Source organism: Coffea eugenioides, chromosome 11 (assembly GCF_003713205.1).
Source record: "Coffea eugenioides isolate CCC68of chromosome 11, Ceug_1.0, whole genome shotgun sequence".
NCBI lineage: Eukaryota > Viridiplantae > Streptophyta > Magnoliopsida > Gentianales > Rubiaceae > Coffea > Coffea eugenioides.
This window is the reverse complement of record NC_040045.1, coordinates 34052248-34068596: the sequence shown is the minus strand read 5'-3', so window position 1 is coordinate 34068596 and position 16349 is coordinate 34052248. Positions and strand designations below refer to the sequence as shown.

The 16349-nt window shown below is 32.6% G+C and overlaps 2 protein-coding genes across 2 annotated transcripts; both read right to left on the bottom strand.

Moving 5' to 3' along the window:
• Positions 1–4223: 4223 nt before the first annotated feature.
• Positions 4224–7947, bottom strand: LOC113751361 (probable ascorbate-specific transmembrane electron transporter 2). Its single transcript, XM_027295342.1, has 5 exons — positions 7766–7947; positions 7238–7408; positions 7086–7134; positions 5185–5384; positions 4224–4762 (listed from the first exon to the last, which is right to left on the bottom strand). Exons 2-5 carry the CDS (start codon positions 7394–7396, stop codon positions 4502–4504), a joined length of 669 nt encoding a protein of 222 aa, XP_027151143.1. The 5' UTR covers positions 7397–7408; positions 7766–7947; the 3' UTR covers positions 4224–4501.
• Positions 7948–13812: 5865 nt separating this feature from the next.
• Positions 13813–15426, bottom strand: LOC113753582 (probable transmembrane ascorbate ferrireductase 3). Its single transcript, XM_027297769.1, has 4 exons — positions 15192–15426; positions 15053–15101; positions 14587–14786; positions 13813–14219 (listed from the first exon to the last, which is right to left on the bottom strand). The coding sequence occupies exons 1-4, from the start codon at positions 15342–15344 to the stop codon at positions 13959–13961; spliced, it is 663 nt and encodes a 220-aa protein (XP_027153570.1). The 5' UTR covers positions 15345–15426; the 3' UTR covers positions 13813–13958.
• Between the last annotated feature and the right edge of the window lie 923 nt (positions 15427–16349).

The following is a 16349-nucleotide window of genomic DNA, read 5'->3' as shown; positions in this document are numbered from 1 at the left end:
TTTATTAAATATGAACTTTTTGAGTGGTGAAATATGTGCATTAATTGTTTTTAATTTTTAATTCTTTTTATTTTTTAACTAATACAACTTATATAGAGTAGTTAGTTGAATTTTGTTAGAGTAGTTAGTTGCAGTAGTAAGCCTCTTTCAGTATAATGGTTACAAAATTGTATGAATGGGGATTGGCGAGAATCAAATTCTATTTTCTTGTTTTCCTCATTTCTGCTCTCTTTCCTCTCTCTCTAACTCTTTCTTTGGTATAATCATTCTCTCTTTACTCAGGATAAGTCATTACTGTAATTTTCATTCTTTTGAAGATTGAATCCTGACATAGAGTAAGCCAAGTCGAGAGTCTTACTATATCAAATAATAAGTGAGACTGCAGTTGTGGTTCCATGGGAATATCTCCTGAGTGAGCAAGTTGGATTCTCAAGAGACCTAAAAACGGAAGTGCAAAAAGAGGAAAAATAGCACACAAAAAATGTGCTTCTAGAAAAAAAAAATTGGTATTACTATTGCCTCAAGAGGGACAGCTTAGCAATCAAAGAACAAAATTTGTGTACAAGATTACTGCCAAGTCCTTGCACTCACAAAGCGAGAGACAATGGGGAACCCTACCACAACTATGGTGCAGTCGGCCAATATCATATCCATTGTTAATGCGCTGATTCTACTGAGCAATGCTAAATTTCTTTTGGACCTTTCCTTTTAAATATATTGGGATTTTAAACTAAAAAACTTGATTGCAAATGCAAAGTTGAGACGAGTCTTTTGAGCATTTTTAACCCTACTCCTATGAGCACACCATTTTTTTAATAAAATTATCGTAGGGGTTAGTTAGTGCCGCATGTCAAATTGTTATGTTTGAACAAAGTCCCTTAGTAGGCTAGATAATGTTTCATCCCTCACACATGTTGAAGGGTGGGACCAATTATTGTTATTTGATACAGCCTACTCTACATGTTTTGAGTGGGAGTATTCATCAATTTTTCCTCGTATTCTGTGACATAGAGGTATTCATTGTCCAAGGTGACTTGCCTATGTTCCAAAAAGGATGACTTGTCATGTTTGGCACTAGAGACATACAGTTTTTTCACTCCACTTGTGTTGATGCAATCCATCACACAGTCGGTCCCAAGTTCGGATGAAGGAGGAGGGATGTTTTATGCTTTAGTAGTAAAAGACAAAAAAATGCACAGATAGCACAAAAAGATTTTGGTATAATTTTTTATCTTTTATTTACTAGTAAGTAATTCAGGTGGAAAGAGCCAAAAAAAAAAGACAAAAAAAGAAAAAGAAAAAATCAACAAAATATGTTGGTTTCTTATTTTCATTTACATTTTTTTTATTAGTAGTAAAGAATTTTGGAAGAAAAAATAAAAAAAAGTGGAAAAAAAGACGTTGGACTATTTTTTTTTTGTTTTCCCAAAATGAAAAGATTCAATTTTTACTTTTACACTATATTTTTGCCAATTTGGTTTCACAAATCGATTTTCAAATCTCCAACCATTTCGAACCTAACTTAGTTTTTCCAAATGTTGTAAACTCAACACTTCTGTTTATCATTTTGCTTTATCTAACACATACACATATTTTATATACAACTATGTATGTGCTTATTAAGCTTCAAAATTTTTTAGTTAATTCATTGAACTAGATTAAACTCGTTCAGTTGATATGAATATTATGCTTTCTTCAAACAAAGTGTTGCTCATTTTAACAAGAAAGAAAAAGAAAAAAGGGTAATCATACATACTCAATAAAATCAATACTTAATTTCTCTTTAATGTCTCATACATACTCTATAAGATCAATACTTAATTTCTCTCCTTAGTTTAAAGCACTCAGATTCTTTTTTGCCTAATTTAGCATGCCTAAAAAAGCTATTTTCTTAACTCTATCTGTTTTTGAACATTTTAATAGCTACTAATCACTTGAGTTCCCTATTATTATTAGTATGTCTAAATGTGTCCTATTAATATGCCCAAATACCAGGTTAAATAATGGCCGCGTCCACTTTCAGGCATCGAAGTTAGCTATATTTTTTGGAATCTGTCTAAAGCTAGTTTACACACGAGTTAGGATCCTCTCCATTTGTCTCTATATTTATCTATATTTAAATTTAGATAATGTTACAAATTATACTATTGTGAGGATCCTCTCCATTGATCTCTATATATTTAAATTCAGATAATGTTATAAAATTTTACTATTATTGTGCCGTTACTTTTCTTTTGATATCTAGATCAACATATTAAAAAATAATAATATATTTTGACATTCAATTTACAAGAAATATTTGAACAGCAAAAAATGAGTCAAAATTGTGACAAAATTTGCAATGATTGATTAGACGATAAAACTTGGTCAATTTCATACAAAATTTTATGACTTGTCTATGATCGTAAAGAGATGGCTTGTCATACTTGGCACTAGAGACATAAAATTTTTTAACTCTACTTGTGTTGATGCAATCCATCAGACAGCCGGTCCCAAGTCCAGATGAAGGAGGAGGGATCTTTTTATGCTTCAGTAGTAAAAGGTTGGTAAATGGAAGTTTTTTTTTTTTCTCTTGTAGTGCTCAATTTTTGGTCTTCATGTCATAGGTGATCATGATTTGATCATCTATCCCGGCTTATGATCCAATCACATTTCTTTCATTCTTTTACTTTACTTTGTTTTACTAGTGCACTTTCCTTTTTTAGAGTTCGCAAACTTTTTCACATAAAACTGTTATGCGTTAGAGCTGCCAATGAACTGTTTTTGCTGTAAGTAATCAACATTCACCTAGTCCGTTTTGCATTGGAAATTGACAGGAACTTTTAAGCTGGTTCTCTTCTCTTCATTGAATCACCTGCATTGTGTTGGAATATGTAATGAACTTTGCTTTATCTTAGGTTTATCTCATGCTGATCTTTCATACGTGTTTAGGTTATCGGCAAATATGATATGAAAAAGGTCACACTGATAGTTCAGACACAAGTGGTATATTTGGTGTGGCCAAAATTTGACTGTAGAATGGCTTTCATATCTTGCATTTCTTTCCTCAATTCGTGTCCTATAGGTAGCTTTGCAGCACCATTTTAGTTAGAATAGTATGCTTAGAGCAAAGTAATGCTGATTATTTTTAAATTTTGCAATTCTTTGTAGGGATAATTCTGTAGGAGTCTAGTGCAGTTTTGTACTGCAACAGCTTAATTAAATGAAGAAGATCTTATAGAACTCGTGGGCTCATATATGGATTTGAAGTCCTGTGTAGATTAGAAACTCTGTGAGTGGAAAGTATGTCTTTCAGGCAATGTTATTGATTTTGGAATTTGTGGCAGAGTCTCCTGTTGGCGATAGCCTGCAGACGTGGTTACATCTGCATCTTTGGTGAAAATCTCCATATAGTTCTTTGCTTTTCAATCAACAGTTCAAAATTTCCTCAATTATGATGGTTTTATGTGATTAGAGTTGATAATGCAAACAGGGTATGTGATGCAAGATCAAAACTCTTACTTGCAGAAGATTGTATATTTCTGGGCATTGTTTTGGTGCTGGACATGACCCACGGACTACTGTATACTAGGCCGAATTCAAAGAGAAGAATGTGATTTCTTAAAACTCCAACCAGATTCAGGAAAAGAAAATATTGTAAATCAAGTCCTAATGCTCATTGGTCTCAAGTATTGAAAAATGTTCACAGATAAACAGGCGCAAGATTTTGGTTTGGGCCATTCCTTGACCAGTACATAAACTGATCATTGTATACCAGCATTTTTATAGAACTTCAAGAAATTTTCAGAATTAACTCGACAGTTTACTGATTTGACATAGCCAAATTGCAGATTGGACGGGGCAAGATTTTGTCCTTCAAGATTTTGTCCTTCAAATCATCAACTTGATCTAGTAGATAGTAGCTTATTTTCAAACCTGCACTCGGTTTTCTTCACTCCTAGAAAATACTTCACCAAGCCCAAATCTTACAAGCCACTGGGCCTTTGGCCCGGTGGTCACGCCAGGGAGGTCAAGGGTTCGACCCTTAGTACCTCCCACCAAAAAATTGTCACAATATGTGACGGTCTTAATTAGCCATTTTGAATGGATTTCTATTCACATCAAGTCCTCCTCTCTCTCCTCCCTTAGATTAGGTTAGATTAGGTTATAGAAATTCTATCGTTGCGACAAAAAAAAAAACCCAAATCTTACAAACTAGGTCCCTTTTTAGTAGAGTACACAAATGATGGCCATTTTCCAGCTCCAATAGTCCCAAAAAGTTCACACGCCAATGTCACAGATCTCATGCATAAAATGCAGGTTTCAAAAGAACTATTTGACCAAATAAACTATTCAAATACTCAAGAACACTTGTAACAAACATGGGAATCATTACTCTAGCTAGAGCGATCCAAGTGAACAAATAAAAGATTAAACATGTTTTAGTCTAACTGCAATATTGGGCCAAACTATATATATATATATAACCAAAGACAAGAACATTTTCCAATGACTACCATCTTTAATAACTTCTTGGAAGAAGAACAGTGCAGCCAACAGATACTCCAAAAAGGAAGATGAGGAGGCCAGTGAAGTTGACAATCAATGCTTCTTGCCCCCTTCTTAAGCTCATGAAGGTGAATTTCTCAATCAAGCCGGTCACAGCACTCAATATTGCCATGGAAAATATAACCATGCCAAGCAGGACATGCCATGGTGCTAAATTTGCTCTAGTTGTGGAGTCTCTGGCTCGGACCCCAAAGGTAAAGAAGCCAAACAGCCACTGACAAAAAAAAGTTCAGAATCTCCCATTAGAAAATTGAACTGGTAAGAAACACCTATTCAACAATCAACACAATATAGCCAATGCCGACTTGGAATATTTGTTCTTCAATTATATATTTTTCATTGGGCTAATCACAATCTATAGGCACATAATACAAGAAAAATGTTGACAAAGTCAAACATTCTTTTGTTTTTTTTTTAAATATGATTTTATTACCAGTAGCCCATAATGGTGGAATCAATACATACAACTGATTATTACTCAACAACAACTATAACTAATAATCCACATTTAGTAAGATGAACACTACTTACATGTATCTCGAACGAATTCACTACAGTAGAAATATGCTGGAGTATTAGGCATACATGAGTTAGCAGTTATTATACCACTAAAAATTGATTAGAAGTTTTAATTACCTGCAAAAAAAATAAGCTGGCAGTAGAAATGCCAAACCAAGAGTGCAAGGTATACACATGCGGGATTCCAAGGTCATGATGGTACTGAAAAACTGCATACAATCCCACGATGGCAGCAAGAAGAGCAATGAAATTCAAAGTCATGTGAATCAATTTCTGTCTCTTTCTCGTTGCTGGGAAAGTCTTGTATGTCATGATTGCTGTGACAAAAATACCAATGACAAGTTATTAATAAATTCAAGAGCTCAAGTTTGTATATTATAGTAATACTTTACTACTAGTCAAAGATGGGAATTCAATATCAAGGTTGAAATCATTTTGAAAATTAATTTGGAACAGAAACTCGAACAAGCCTTTTTGATGCTCTAGCTAGACCATTAGACAAACTTTGGAACGTCAAACATAAAGAAAGAATATTAGGAGAAAAATTGGAAGAAAAAAAACTGAAGCATGAGTTATGATGTAAAATAAAACACATAATAAAATATAATGCACAGCCTTTCAATATTTTTTTATCGTTTTAATTGTGAACTGTTATATTAGAAACTTGAAATAAAAACGGTATTATATCAGAAACTACTTCTAAACTTTTTTGTTTTAGTATAAAAGATGTCATAGAATGTGTCAACTCCTACTTTTTTTCCTTTTACCCCAGTGACGAAAAACATGAACAAGCAGAAAGAGTGAGAAATCAAAGTTTCATAGTGCCAATACAAAGAAGATTAGAATTGCATTGGACAAGAAAAAAGACAAACAAATGCACCATGTGATGTCTTCAAGTCCACCAAAACGTCAATAGCGTATAATGTCACACGACACCATTGAGTATTGACTAATTGTACTGTGTACTTTGACAAGGGAAAAAAATAAATAAATAACAGACCAGAGTGCGTAGTGCACCCGTCTAATTGCACCAATCTGGTTCGGTGATGGTACAATCACAATCAGTTAACAATGGTGTCGTGTTATTAAACAAAGGTTCGAACCTTGCCTCCCATCAATTGCCACATTATGTGATTTTTCAAAAAATCCAGACAAGTGATCCGATGGTGGTTCTATCTCCACCGGTCCCCCATAGGTCCAGTTGAGCTTCCTTGTAGTTAGATTAGGATAGAATAGGAATTTTAACCACTCAATCAAAACTTTCTCGACTATTTTTAGTGCACGTTATTTGTCTATGAAAACTACAAATTTAGACTAAGCAGTATTATAGATTTCTTCTTTCTCGTTTAATGGGCTTTAAGCGATTGTAGAGAAATTAGTGCTCGTTTGGTCTTTTTGCCCGGACTCAACGGCCAGTGAAGGATAATCAGGGCTGTCGGTGAGAAAATGTCCATGAAAGATGTTATTCGAACAAACAAGGCCGTCCCCCTAGTTTTAAGAATTTGTACTTTTGACCCATAAAAGTTGAAAGTTTATTAAAATGTCCCTTATAAATTAAAACTTTGTCCCTGTGAAAACCTTAAGTAACTTTTACACCCGGCTAACATGGAAAAAGCAACAATTTGGTCAACAAGCAAGAAGATGGGAAATTTTGCTCTTTGTTTCCTACTCAATTCTCATATTTTATTTTAGCTTTCTAAACTTTTGAACAGAGAAAAGGACAACTATTTTGTCAAGGAAACAAAAGTTATCAAACTTTGAACGACTAAATTAAGTCCAACTCTTTGACCTTCTTCCAAAGCTAGAAGAAATCAGTTAATACAAGCTCTTTAATTAGAAAATCTAGAATTTAAGCAATAATAACCGGGAGAATCAGCAAAATCAGAAGCCCTTCTTTGTGTTTGTAAGGTGAGAGTGGACTCAATTAGAAAAATGAAGAAAAGATTAGAAGTAGAATTGAAGCAGAACAAACTGAAAAGGGGCTTGCCCAACTTATATCATCATCCTTAATTTCTTACCTTGTCCTGAGATTAAGACAAAGCCAATGACCATAAACAAGGGGTGCAGCTGCATGGAAAAAGGAAAATCATAAGCCTAAATTGAATAGAACTCGAGCAAAACAGATGAATAGAAAAACATCAATTTTCATGCAGCAAGAAAAGTATATTACATTGAAAAGCTTCGGCTTGTTATCTGATGTGAAGGAAAGCCCTTCCCTGAATTTGAGAAGCCAAACCAGCACAAGAACGAAGATTGCTATGAAGACCAAGTGAGCAAACAATGAAATTGGCGTTGCAGAAGTTTGGTAGGAACTGCTTTTGAGTGCCATTCCACTGTGTCACTATAAGAGGAAAATAACTGATAATTAAACACACACACACACACACTTAAACTAACTACTTGCTCTGATATATATATATATACACACACACAGAGGAAATGAGGATCTTCTGTATTCGTGTTGTTGGATGAAGAAGAATAACAACAGGGAACGTTTCAATTTGTGGGATGCACCCAGGACACCAGTTAGTGTAGAAATGGATACCAGAGGAGAAATATTTAATTGAAAAGATTGAATCGTTTAGTGGCAGGCCAAAGAAGGATTTAGAAAGATAGAAGAGACAGATGTGACTTTATTATATTAGAATCATTAGTGTAAAAAGAGGTTCAAAGAGAATATGGTGGTGAGATATGATACCGTGTACACAGAAGCAATCAAAAAGCTACGGCAAAGGGATATGGAATCTAAGGAGGCTTTTCTTGCTACCACGAAAGTGAGAATAAATGACAACCAAGAAGCTGAGGAAAACCATCTTGCCGGCTAACCTATTACTGTATTATATAATCCGGCCATAATAGATTGAAGAAATTAGGTACGCTCTGTCTTGTATGTACATTTGCATTATAATCAAGAATAATATGTTGGCTTTACGGGTGGACCAAGATTATTCCAATTACTACAATTTTATGCTCATTGCTAATAAACTTCTGCAGATTTGTACAATTACCCTTTTTATTACTTTGTCCATTCACTGAATTCCACCATAATTTATACGTGTACGTGGACACCTTTCCTTCCACGTCCATGTTTTGACCATTGCTAGGACCAACCAGACCATGTGGTGTGCCAAGTGTACAGCAACAACAATTTTTTTTTTTTTTTTGTTTTCGATGCGATAGAATTCCTATAATCTAAGCTAAACTATTCCAAGGGGGAAGGGGATTCGATGTGAGTAGAAACTCCATCGAAACTGGTCAATGAAGACCAACAACAACAATGTAGTGGAATTTTTAGAATATATTTTGAAATATTTAAAAGTACCAGAGTTTTTAAAATATTTTTTAAACATTAAAAAAAATTAGACCATTTTTTAGAGTACATTTTAGAATATTTTTTAAAAATTTTTATAATATTTAAAAAACAAATTTTTAAAAAACTGATATGAACATAATCTGCAATATTGTTTTTCCTCGTATTTGAGATATTTTGGTGTTGTTAAACAGTTGATGCCAATATGCAAACAACACTCACACAAAATATGGCACATGCATTACATTACCCTTATTGTGCACCATCTTTTCTGAAGACGTGTTTAGATGTATTTCAAGAGATGTCCAATTTTATTTCATTCATCTGGATCAGAATTTACCAGAAACATGAATACAGACTAGCTGATGGGTGAAAGATTAAAGCGTAACCGTTTCCAAATGCTACTATATATTGTCTTCTAGTACCACTCATTAACTTCCTTATCAAACAGGTTCAACCTGGGTGACACGAATGTTTTGCCATAGTCACCACGGCAAATTGAAATTTGACAGGTGAATGAAACTAAGCCAAGTTTTAAAGCTTTTTTACTTGGAAAACAACTCAGTTTGGGCACCACATATTTGTATCATGTCATAATCATATGTCTTGTGGCGCTGTCACTTTGTCATCACAATGATGTCCTGCTGCCGTAAATCTTGTACAAGATGATAACAAATTCTTTGGTACATTTGTTTTAGGGATAATTTCAGAAACCTCCCCTGAAGTTCCTGACAATTTCACTTAACTCCTCCCTTGAGGTTTGAAAAATTACCCATACCTCCTTTGTCATTTAAAATGACAATTAAATATTTTAATGAAATTCCCTTATTTGATATGCTTATACTTAGAATGAGTTTTAAAATTATTTTTTCATTATTTTTTCCTTCTTTTTCCTTTTTTTATTAATTTTTTGCTAGTAAAATTGTAAAATTACCACTATTACTTCTAGTTACTATTGTAATCAAAAGTCGAACTAGTGATTTTTTTGACAAGTTAATTTTATATGCAATCTAATGTTTTTGCTGATCTTTGTTTTCTATTTTTTGGTACTAAAATTAACAATAAATCAAAAGGAAATGGTCCAAAATCACTACCAAATTATGATAATCCCACTATCCAAAAAATTCATAAACTCTAAATGAATTATTTTAGCATTTTCTTTTCTATCTTATAAATCTAAATCCACAATAAAATACCATCAAAAGTATCTTATCATAGTGATAAAATTATTATTATATTTGTTTATCAAATAGTAATTATGGACATAAAAATTTTGGCACATTTTCCTTATAATTATACTAGATAATCTTATAATTGTATAGAAAAATAAATTAAAACTCATTACACAAGGGCATTTTGGGTATTCATTTAAAAAATTGACCAAGTCAATATTATTTTAAGATTTTGTTAGTAAAACTATCAAATCAAGGGAGTAAGTATAATTTTTCAAACTCCAGGGTAGCTAAGTGAAATTATTAGAAACGTCAGGGGAGGTTTCTGAAATTATCCCTTTGTTTTGTGGGTTACTTGAGAAATCACTAGGTCAGAATTAAGTCGTGCAAATGTAATATACTGCTGGTTTTTGTCACAATAATATACAAGTAAATCTGTAAAACTGATCTACCAAAACCCATGTATACAAACAAGGGAAAAAGAAAAAGAAAGGAATTTCTAAAACCGATCTTTACTTCGTATTTTTATGAAATTAAAATTTTTTTAGGCCTACTAGTGCACTTGAAAATGGTAGTATGTAGAGATGGAATGAAATCATGAAAGATTTCTTGACTAAATTATTATTTAGTTTAATCTGGGGTCTTAAACGAAGTAGTCTAATATTGGGTAATAGAGAACATATTTTAAAATATTATCCAAACAGAATCTATAAAATCGGTCCATTTAAGTATTTGGATTAGCAGATTGAAATATTCTCCCAGGTAACAGTACACAGAGCCGAATAGTATTTGAAATAAGTTTTAAGTCAGGTAAAATTGGATAAGGTGCAATAAATAATGTGCCAACTGCCAATTAAAGGAGTCCACAATATTTGGGAAATGTTAAATCAGAACTATTCATGGGAGAACCAATTCAACCATGTTATTAACTACACTAGAAAATCTCCCCACCATAATTGGATTTATGCTTTGAGTAGGAGATTAACTCATTGTAGTTGGCTCCAATCAAATACGAAAACAAGAAAACATAATGTAATCTGGGCTTCAAAGCCCCAATGGCAAAGAAAGAGGCTAGGCAAGGATTTTTAGATTTCTCCACGCTATTAAATTCAGGATTCAAATTCTAAAACTAACGGTGGTTGGAGATAGGAATAGGAATGGTGTGAAAAGGAGTGGAAAGATTAAAAAAAATGGAACTTCTTCAAAGCCCTTTCCCCTTCCCCTGCCCCTCTCCACTCACCCCTCCAAAAAGAGAAAAAAAAAAAAGAAGAAGAAACAAAAAAAATGGTAGGTGGAGTCATAAATTTAGTCTGGTGTAATAGCATCTTATGTGATGTTACAATTCTAAGTTGGTAAGACAAGTGAAATAGAAAGCGTTAATTATGATTGAATTATTGATTACTAATGATTCTGTTTAAATATTTTGGATTAGTGATTTAAGTCCAAAAAATTATTGGACCAACTCAAACTCGGGGTACCAAATTTTGGCTCCCAATATTTTCTAATAATTCGAACTAATCATCTTTTTTTCCATTTGATTACCGAGAACATGAGCAAAAGCAGAGTTGGAATCATAATTCTTACCAAATAAAACTCGTTTTGACTGAGGCTGCAACAGCTAATAAGAGAGTAATGTATGAACTTAAGCTTATGAAATATATCGTAATCAAGCGATGGTATGCTACGAGTTTGTTATGTAGAGACCGGATGGCCAAACACAGAAGAATTTGAGTAGAAACGGTTGAAAGAATCCAAATCGATTGCCGGCTTGAAGACACTTTGAACAACTGCCAATTTGTAGCCATCCCAAAAACCAGAATCACTCATCTAATGGGGAGCAAGATTTGTAACAAGTCATTTCACAAAAGAATAAACGACATTAAAAAAAAAATTATGAACACGTATTGAAGAATAAAGAAATTAAAACCCTACTATCAGAGAATGGAGTACCTGAAACAGTTCTTCTAACTCGACAAATTGAGTGGGGACAAATCTTTTCCAAGAAATATGGAAGCTCTTGAAGTTCAAACTTGTTTTAAGTTCCCGGTGGATGATAAAAAAGTTCGAAGGTTAAGCTTGGATGAAAATTATTTCGAGAGGAAAGGAATGAGTATTAAACAGAAAGAAATTAATTGTAGTTTTTGTTGTTTTGATTTTAGTAATTTTTTAACTTTTTTTTACTAATTTTCTAATTATAGATGGACGTCGAAAGAAATTCATTTTTTGTCAAATAAAAAATGTCTAACAACACATTAATTTATAACGGGAATATGATACATGTAGTAAATATTTATAATTGATGAAAGATTCATAACTTATTTCATTCAATAGCCAATGTTAGAGAATGAAGTCAAGGATCATATGCATTCGGAGTTTTTTTTTTTTTTTTTTTTGCCAAAATAGTTTTCTATTCATAAAATATTTCTAAACTAATACAATCAAAAACTTTATTTCTTTTCTAATGTATATATTACAACGTACACGCCCAGAATGGAAAACTAATTCCACGAAATCTTATATTTTCCATTTCTTATAGGATCCATCCCCATTATATTAATCATTCTTTTTATTTTAATGAATGAACAAGAATGACAGTTTGATTTTTCTCAGAATGCAATGCCTGTTCTTCCAAACATCAATGGTTAACAAGTCTTGACTCTTATATTATGTTATTCTTGATATTTTCAAGGTTAAATTCTTATTCTAATAATTGTGGTTTTTGAATGCAAGAGATTTTTCTTCACTTTTTTTTGCTTTGGACATGGAATTCTTTTATGTCAAATTCAATTTTGAACACTCTTTTGTCCCGAATTTATGAACACTACAAAATACTAAAATGAATAAAATCATAACTTTATTATAGATATAATTAAAAAAAAAAGAAAAGAATTGCAATATAATAGTTACACAAAATTCTAAGAGATACAATGGTAGTAGAAAATAAGAGTACAATTGTTGGTAGATTGGATATTTCTAACCAAATTTTCACACATGGTCATTTTCGTTTAATTTGGGAATCTACGTGGCAATAAATAGATCAACGTGACAACAAAGATTGAAACTTTCCTTTTCTGTTATTCTACATGATAGTGAGGATAATTAGATGGCAATAATAATATCATTATGAAAATAAAATTTGGAAGTGAATCACATTGGTAATATTTTTAGAAAGAGAGTTATTTTGGTTTAAAAAAAAAAGCTCATGCATTCACAAAATCAATTAAAAAGAAAATTCAGAAATTTATTGCTGTCGATATCGCCCCTTTTGGTCTGATAAATATCTTTATTTAGTGCAAGAGATAGACTAGTGAAAGAGACTACTTTAAAATTTTGTCAATTTCGTTATTGTGATTTGAAGTTTTAAAAACTGAGGGGAACCAATAGCCGTTCTATTGTTTTCGTTAGAGTATTTATTCCCTTTTATGATAGTATAATTTTCCTTTTGGGGTAAGACAATAGTATAATATTGTTGTTATCTAGTTTTTTATCTCCTCTCTAAATATTAGAAATATTCACTCCCATTCTTTAACATCTTTTTTTTCCTTAAGGTATAAGTAGAAAGTTTCAAACTCACCCGACCCATCCCCCTCTCCCATTCTTTAACATCCTAAATCATCTAAACTCTCACATAATATAATTTACAATTTGATTTTGTATAGCTGCAATTTGTAATTCTCAATATCATCTGTTTGTAATACCATCGCAACTTATATATAGAGTTGAAATATAAACCAAATTATTCAATATTTGAATCGAGTTCGTCTTAATAAAAGTTTATTTGAGTTTGGTTTACTAACTAGTTAAACCAAACTTGAAAACGTTTTATATTCAATAAACTTTGAAAGTCAGATGGATCTTATTTTGTTTAGTATAAAATTAGATTTTATATGTAAAAATCTTAATCTACTCGAGTTTGACTCGATAAAAATTCATTCAAACATGATTTGTTAAATAAATTATTTAAATTTAAACAAAATTTCAAACTTGTTAAAATAATCAAACAAGAATGAATACTAAAGTGTTCAGTTTAATTAAACTCATTTACGCCTCTACTTGTATATATATTCATTCAATGATAATTGCTTGTATGCTTGAGACATGCTGGCTACAAACAAAGAAATTCAAACATTATAACCCCCCCCCCCCCTTTTTCCTTGTAAACATTTTAATTTATTTCTTTTAAAATAAGCATATACGTCAAACCTGTATCATCCAAAAGATGATTTTTCCTATACATGAATAAATAAATAAACTCAAACTTTCTCACAAAACTCACTTCCTTGACTTCTTAACTTCACAATAATTTACAATGTAAGAAAGAAAAATTCACCTCTCCAATAAACCAATTTTTTTTTTTTGGAACAAAGTTATCATACTAGTTTGCCAAACTCCTCATGAACAAGCCATAGTTATCGATAACGTGCAAGCGCAACAGAAACATCAACCGTAATTCCAAATAGAAGAATTGCCAGTCCAAGAAAGTTAACCAATAGAGTTTCTCTGCCATGTTGTAGTTCCAAAAATGTTACTTTCTCCATCAATCCTGTCTCTGCTGCACAGATTGCCATGTACAACAGTGCTCTACCACCAGAAATATGCCATGGGACTGCCCTCGCCCTACCGTCGATCGAGGATTGTGGAATCATGAACGTAATGAACCCAAATAACCACTGCAAATCAAATCTAGAATAAGTCTAAAATGTGAAAATGCAATTTACTGATACGAATGTACATACATACATACATACACATATATATATATGAAAGCTATTATTGACACTCCCATAGTTGTTAATGCGTGTATTTTTTAACTATACAACAAGCACTTTATAATGACATTCTTACTCATAATATTCTCCAATTTCATGAAAGTTTTTTGTTTTTTTACTCTAGTGTTACATTTAGTCCACTAACATTGTGGGGCTATTGTATTCTATACAAGTAATACTGTCTCGTCCAGAAAATAAACTTCACGATATAATTTAAGAAGTGATTAAACATAAGAGCTTGGAATTACTCAAGTTTTACATTAATTACCTGTAAAATGTAGAGGGAGAAGGTGCCGATGCCTATCCAGGAATGTAAGCTGTACAAATTCCTTATGTTGGCCCTGTCATGGAATTTGAACACAGCGTGTAATCCAACAATCCCCAAAGTGATCGCTACCAAGTGAAGGAACATATGAGCAACCTTCTGCACGTTTCTTGCTGCTAGTACTGTCTTGTAAGCCATCATTGCTGTTATCAAGAACCACCATACTAATTGTTAGCATTGTAATAAACACCTTGGCAGATTGGGTCTACGAGTCCACTTATATACTATATTATAGACGATAAAGTGAAGCATTTTGATGGAAGAACTTTAGTGATAAATAATGCTAAAGTTCTTTTGCTTAGGTTTAATAAACATTATACGTGGTTTATGATAAAAACAGATCAACAATTAGTATTCACCAAGCTATTGAGAAATTGCATACAAAAATCAATATAGAGTCATGTTATACCTTCTCCAGCTAGAAATATGAAGCCGAAAAACATCAGAAATGGATGAACCTGCCCAAAAGCAACAAATACAGAAAAGAAGGTAAATCAGAAGTTCAATTGTGAAGACTAAACTGACTAAAAGAGCTGTTCCTTGTTTACATTGAAAATGCGGAATGGATTGTCGGAATCAAGATTCATTCCCTCACGAAAATGCAGCAGCCAAACAAGCAAAAGAACTATGGCTATTATACCAAATAAATGTGCTAGAACTGTCAGACGTGAAGCAGGTCGCCAATACAAGTACCCGTCCATGGTGCCAAAATTTTGGTAGAAATTGGTACTAGTTTGGAGGGAAATGTTCTTTTTGTGGAACAATGAAGTCTAACTTGGTTCTTGAATTTGAATACTATCTATGTACTTAAGGCTCATATATATATAGGGTGGTGTGGAAGAAGGACAATAATGCTATTGGTTTAGGGGCTTGCTTAAACTGTCAAGCTTGGAATTTATGTGAGGAGACTTGATACTTTGGCAAGGCATATCAAAAAGGAACTTGGGCTCCTGGTACAGACTTACATTCATAGAGAAATTGGAGACACTTTTTAGATCTGGCCATGTGACTTGTCTTGATGTAATTGGTAGGTAGAAATATACATAATAACCATAGAAGATGTAAATTGCTAAGAAACAAATATTATATGAAATGAAATGTACAATGTGACTAAAGCAAACCATTAAAATATGAAATGCGATCTTAACTGTCACATAAACTAACTCCTAAAAAATTGTCGTAGAAATTACTTGCAGTGCTTAATCACTTTTATTGCCTTTCCAGACTTTAACAGCTGGTCCTTAACCTCGTCATTCTTTTTGTTCTTTTTGGTTTTAGGTATGGTGGGGGAAAGGGTGGGGAATGACACTTTTTTTCTTGCTACATGTAAATACAAAAAAAGAAAAAACCCAAAGGTATCTAACCATAGAAAACAACATTTTTTGGGAGTGCCATATTTAATTTTACAAGAATTACAACCGTAGTAGGATATTAGTAATAGGTTTTTGTTTTTAAAGTTTCAATATTTTGGCCATTAGACTTCCTAATTTATATTTATCTATCCTCAACTCAAACATATTTGAGCACTTGTACTGCTGAAAACCAGAATCAATCTGAGACTGATCGAAGACGTAGGAGAATGAAACTATATAAAACAGTTACTGCATTAAAGGACAGCCTACCAAAACCCTACTGGTGCCACTATCTATACAAAATATTAATTATAATCACTTTTAGCAAAAAGTATACTGTTTCCTTACAGAAAG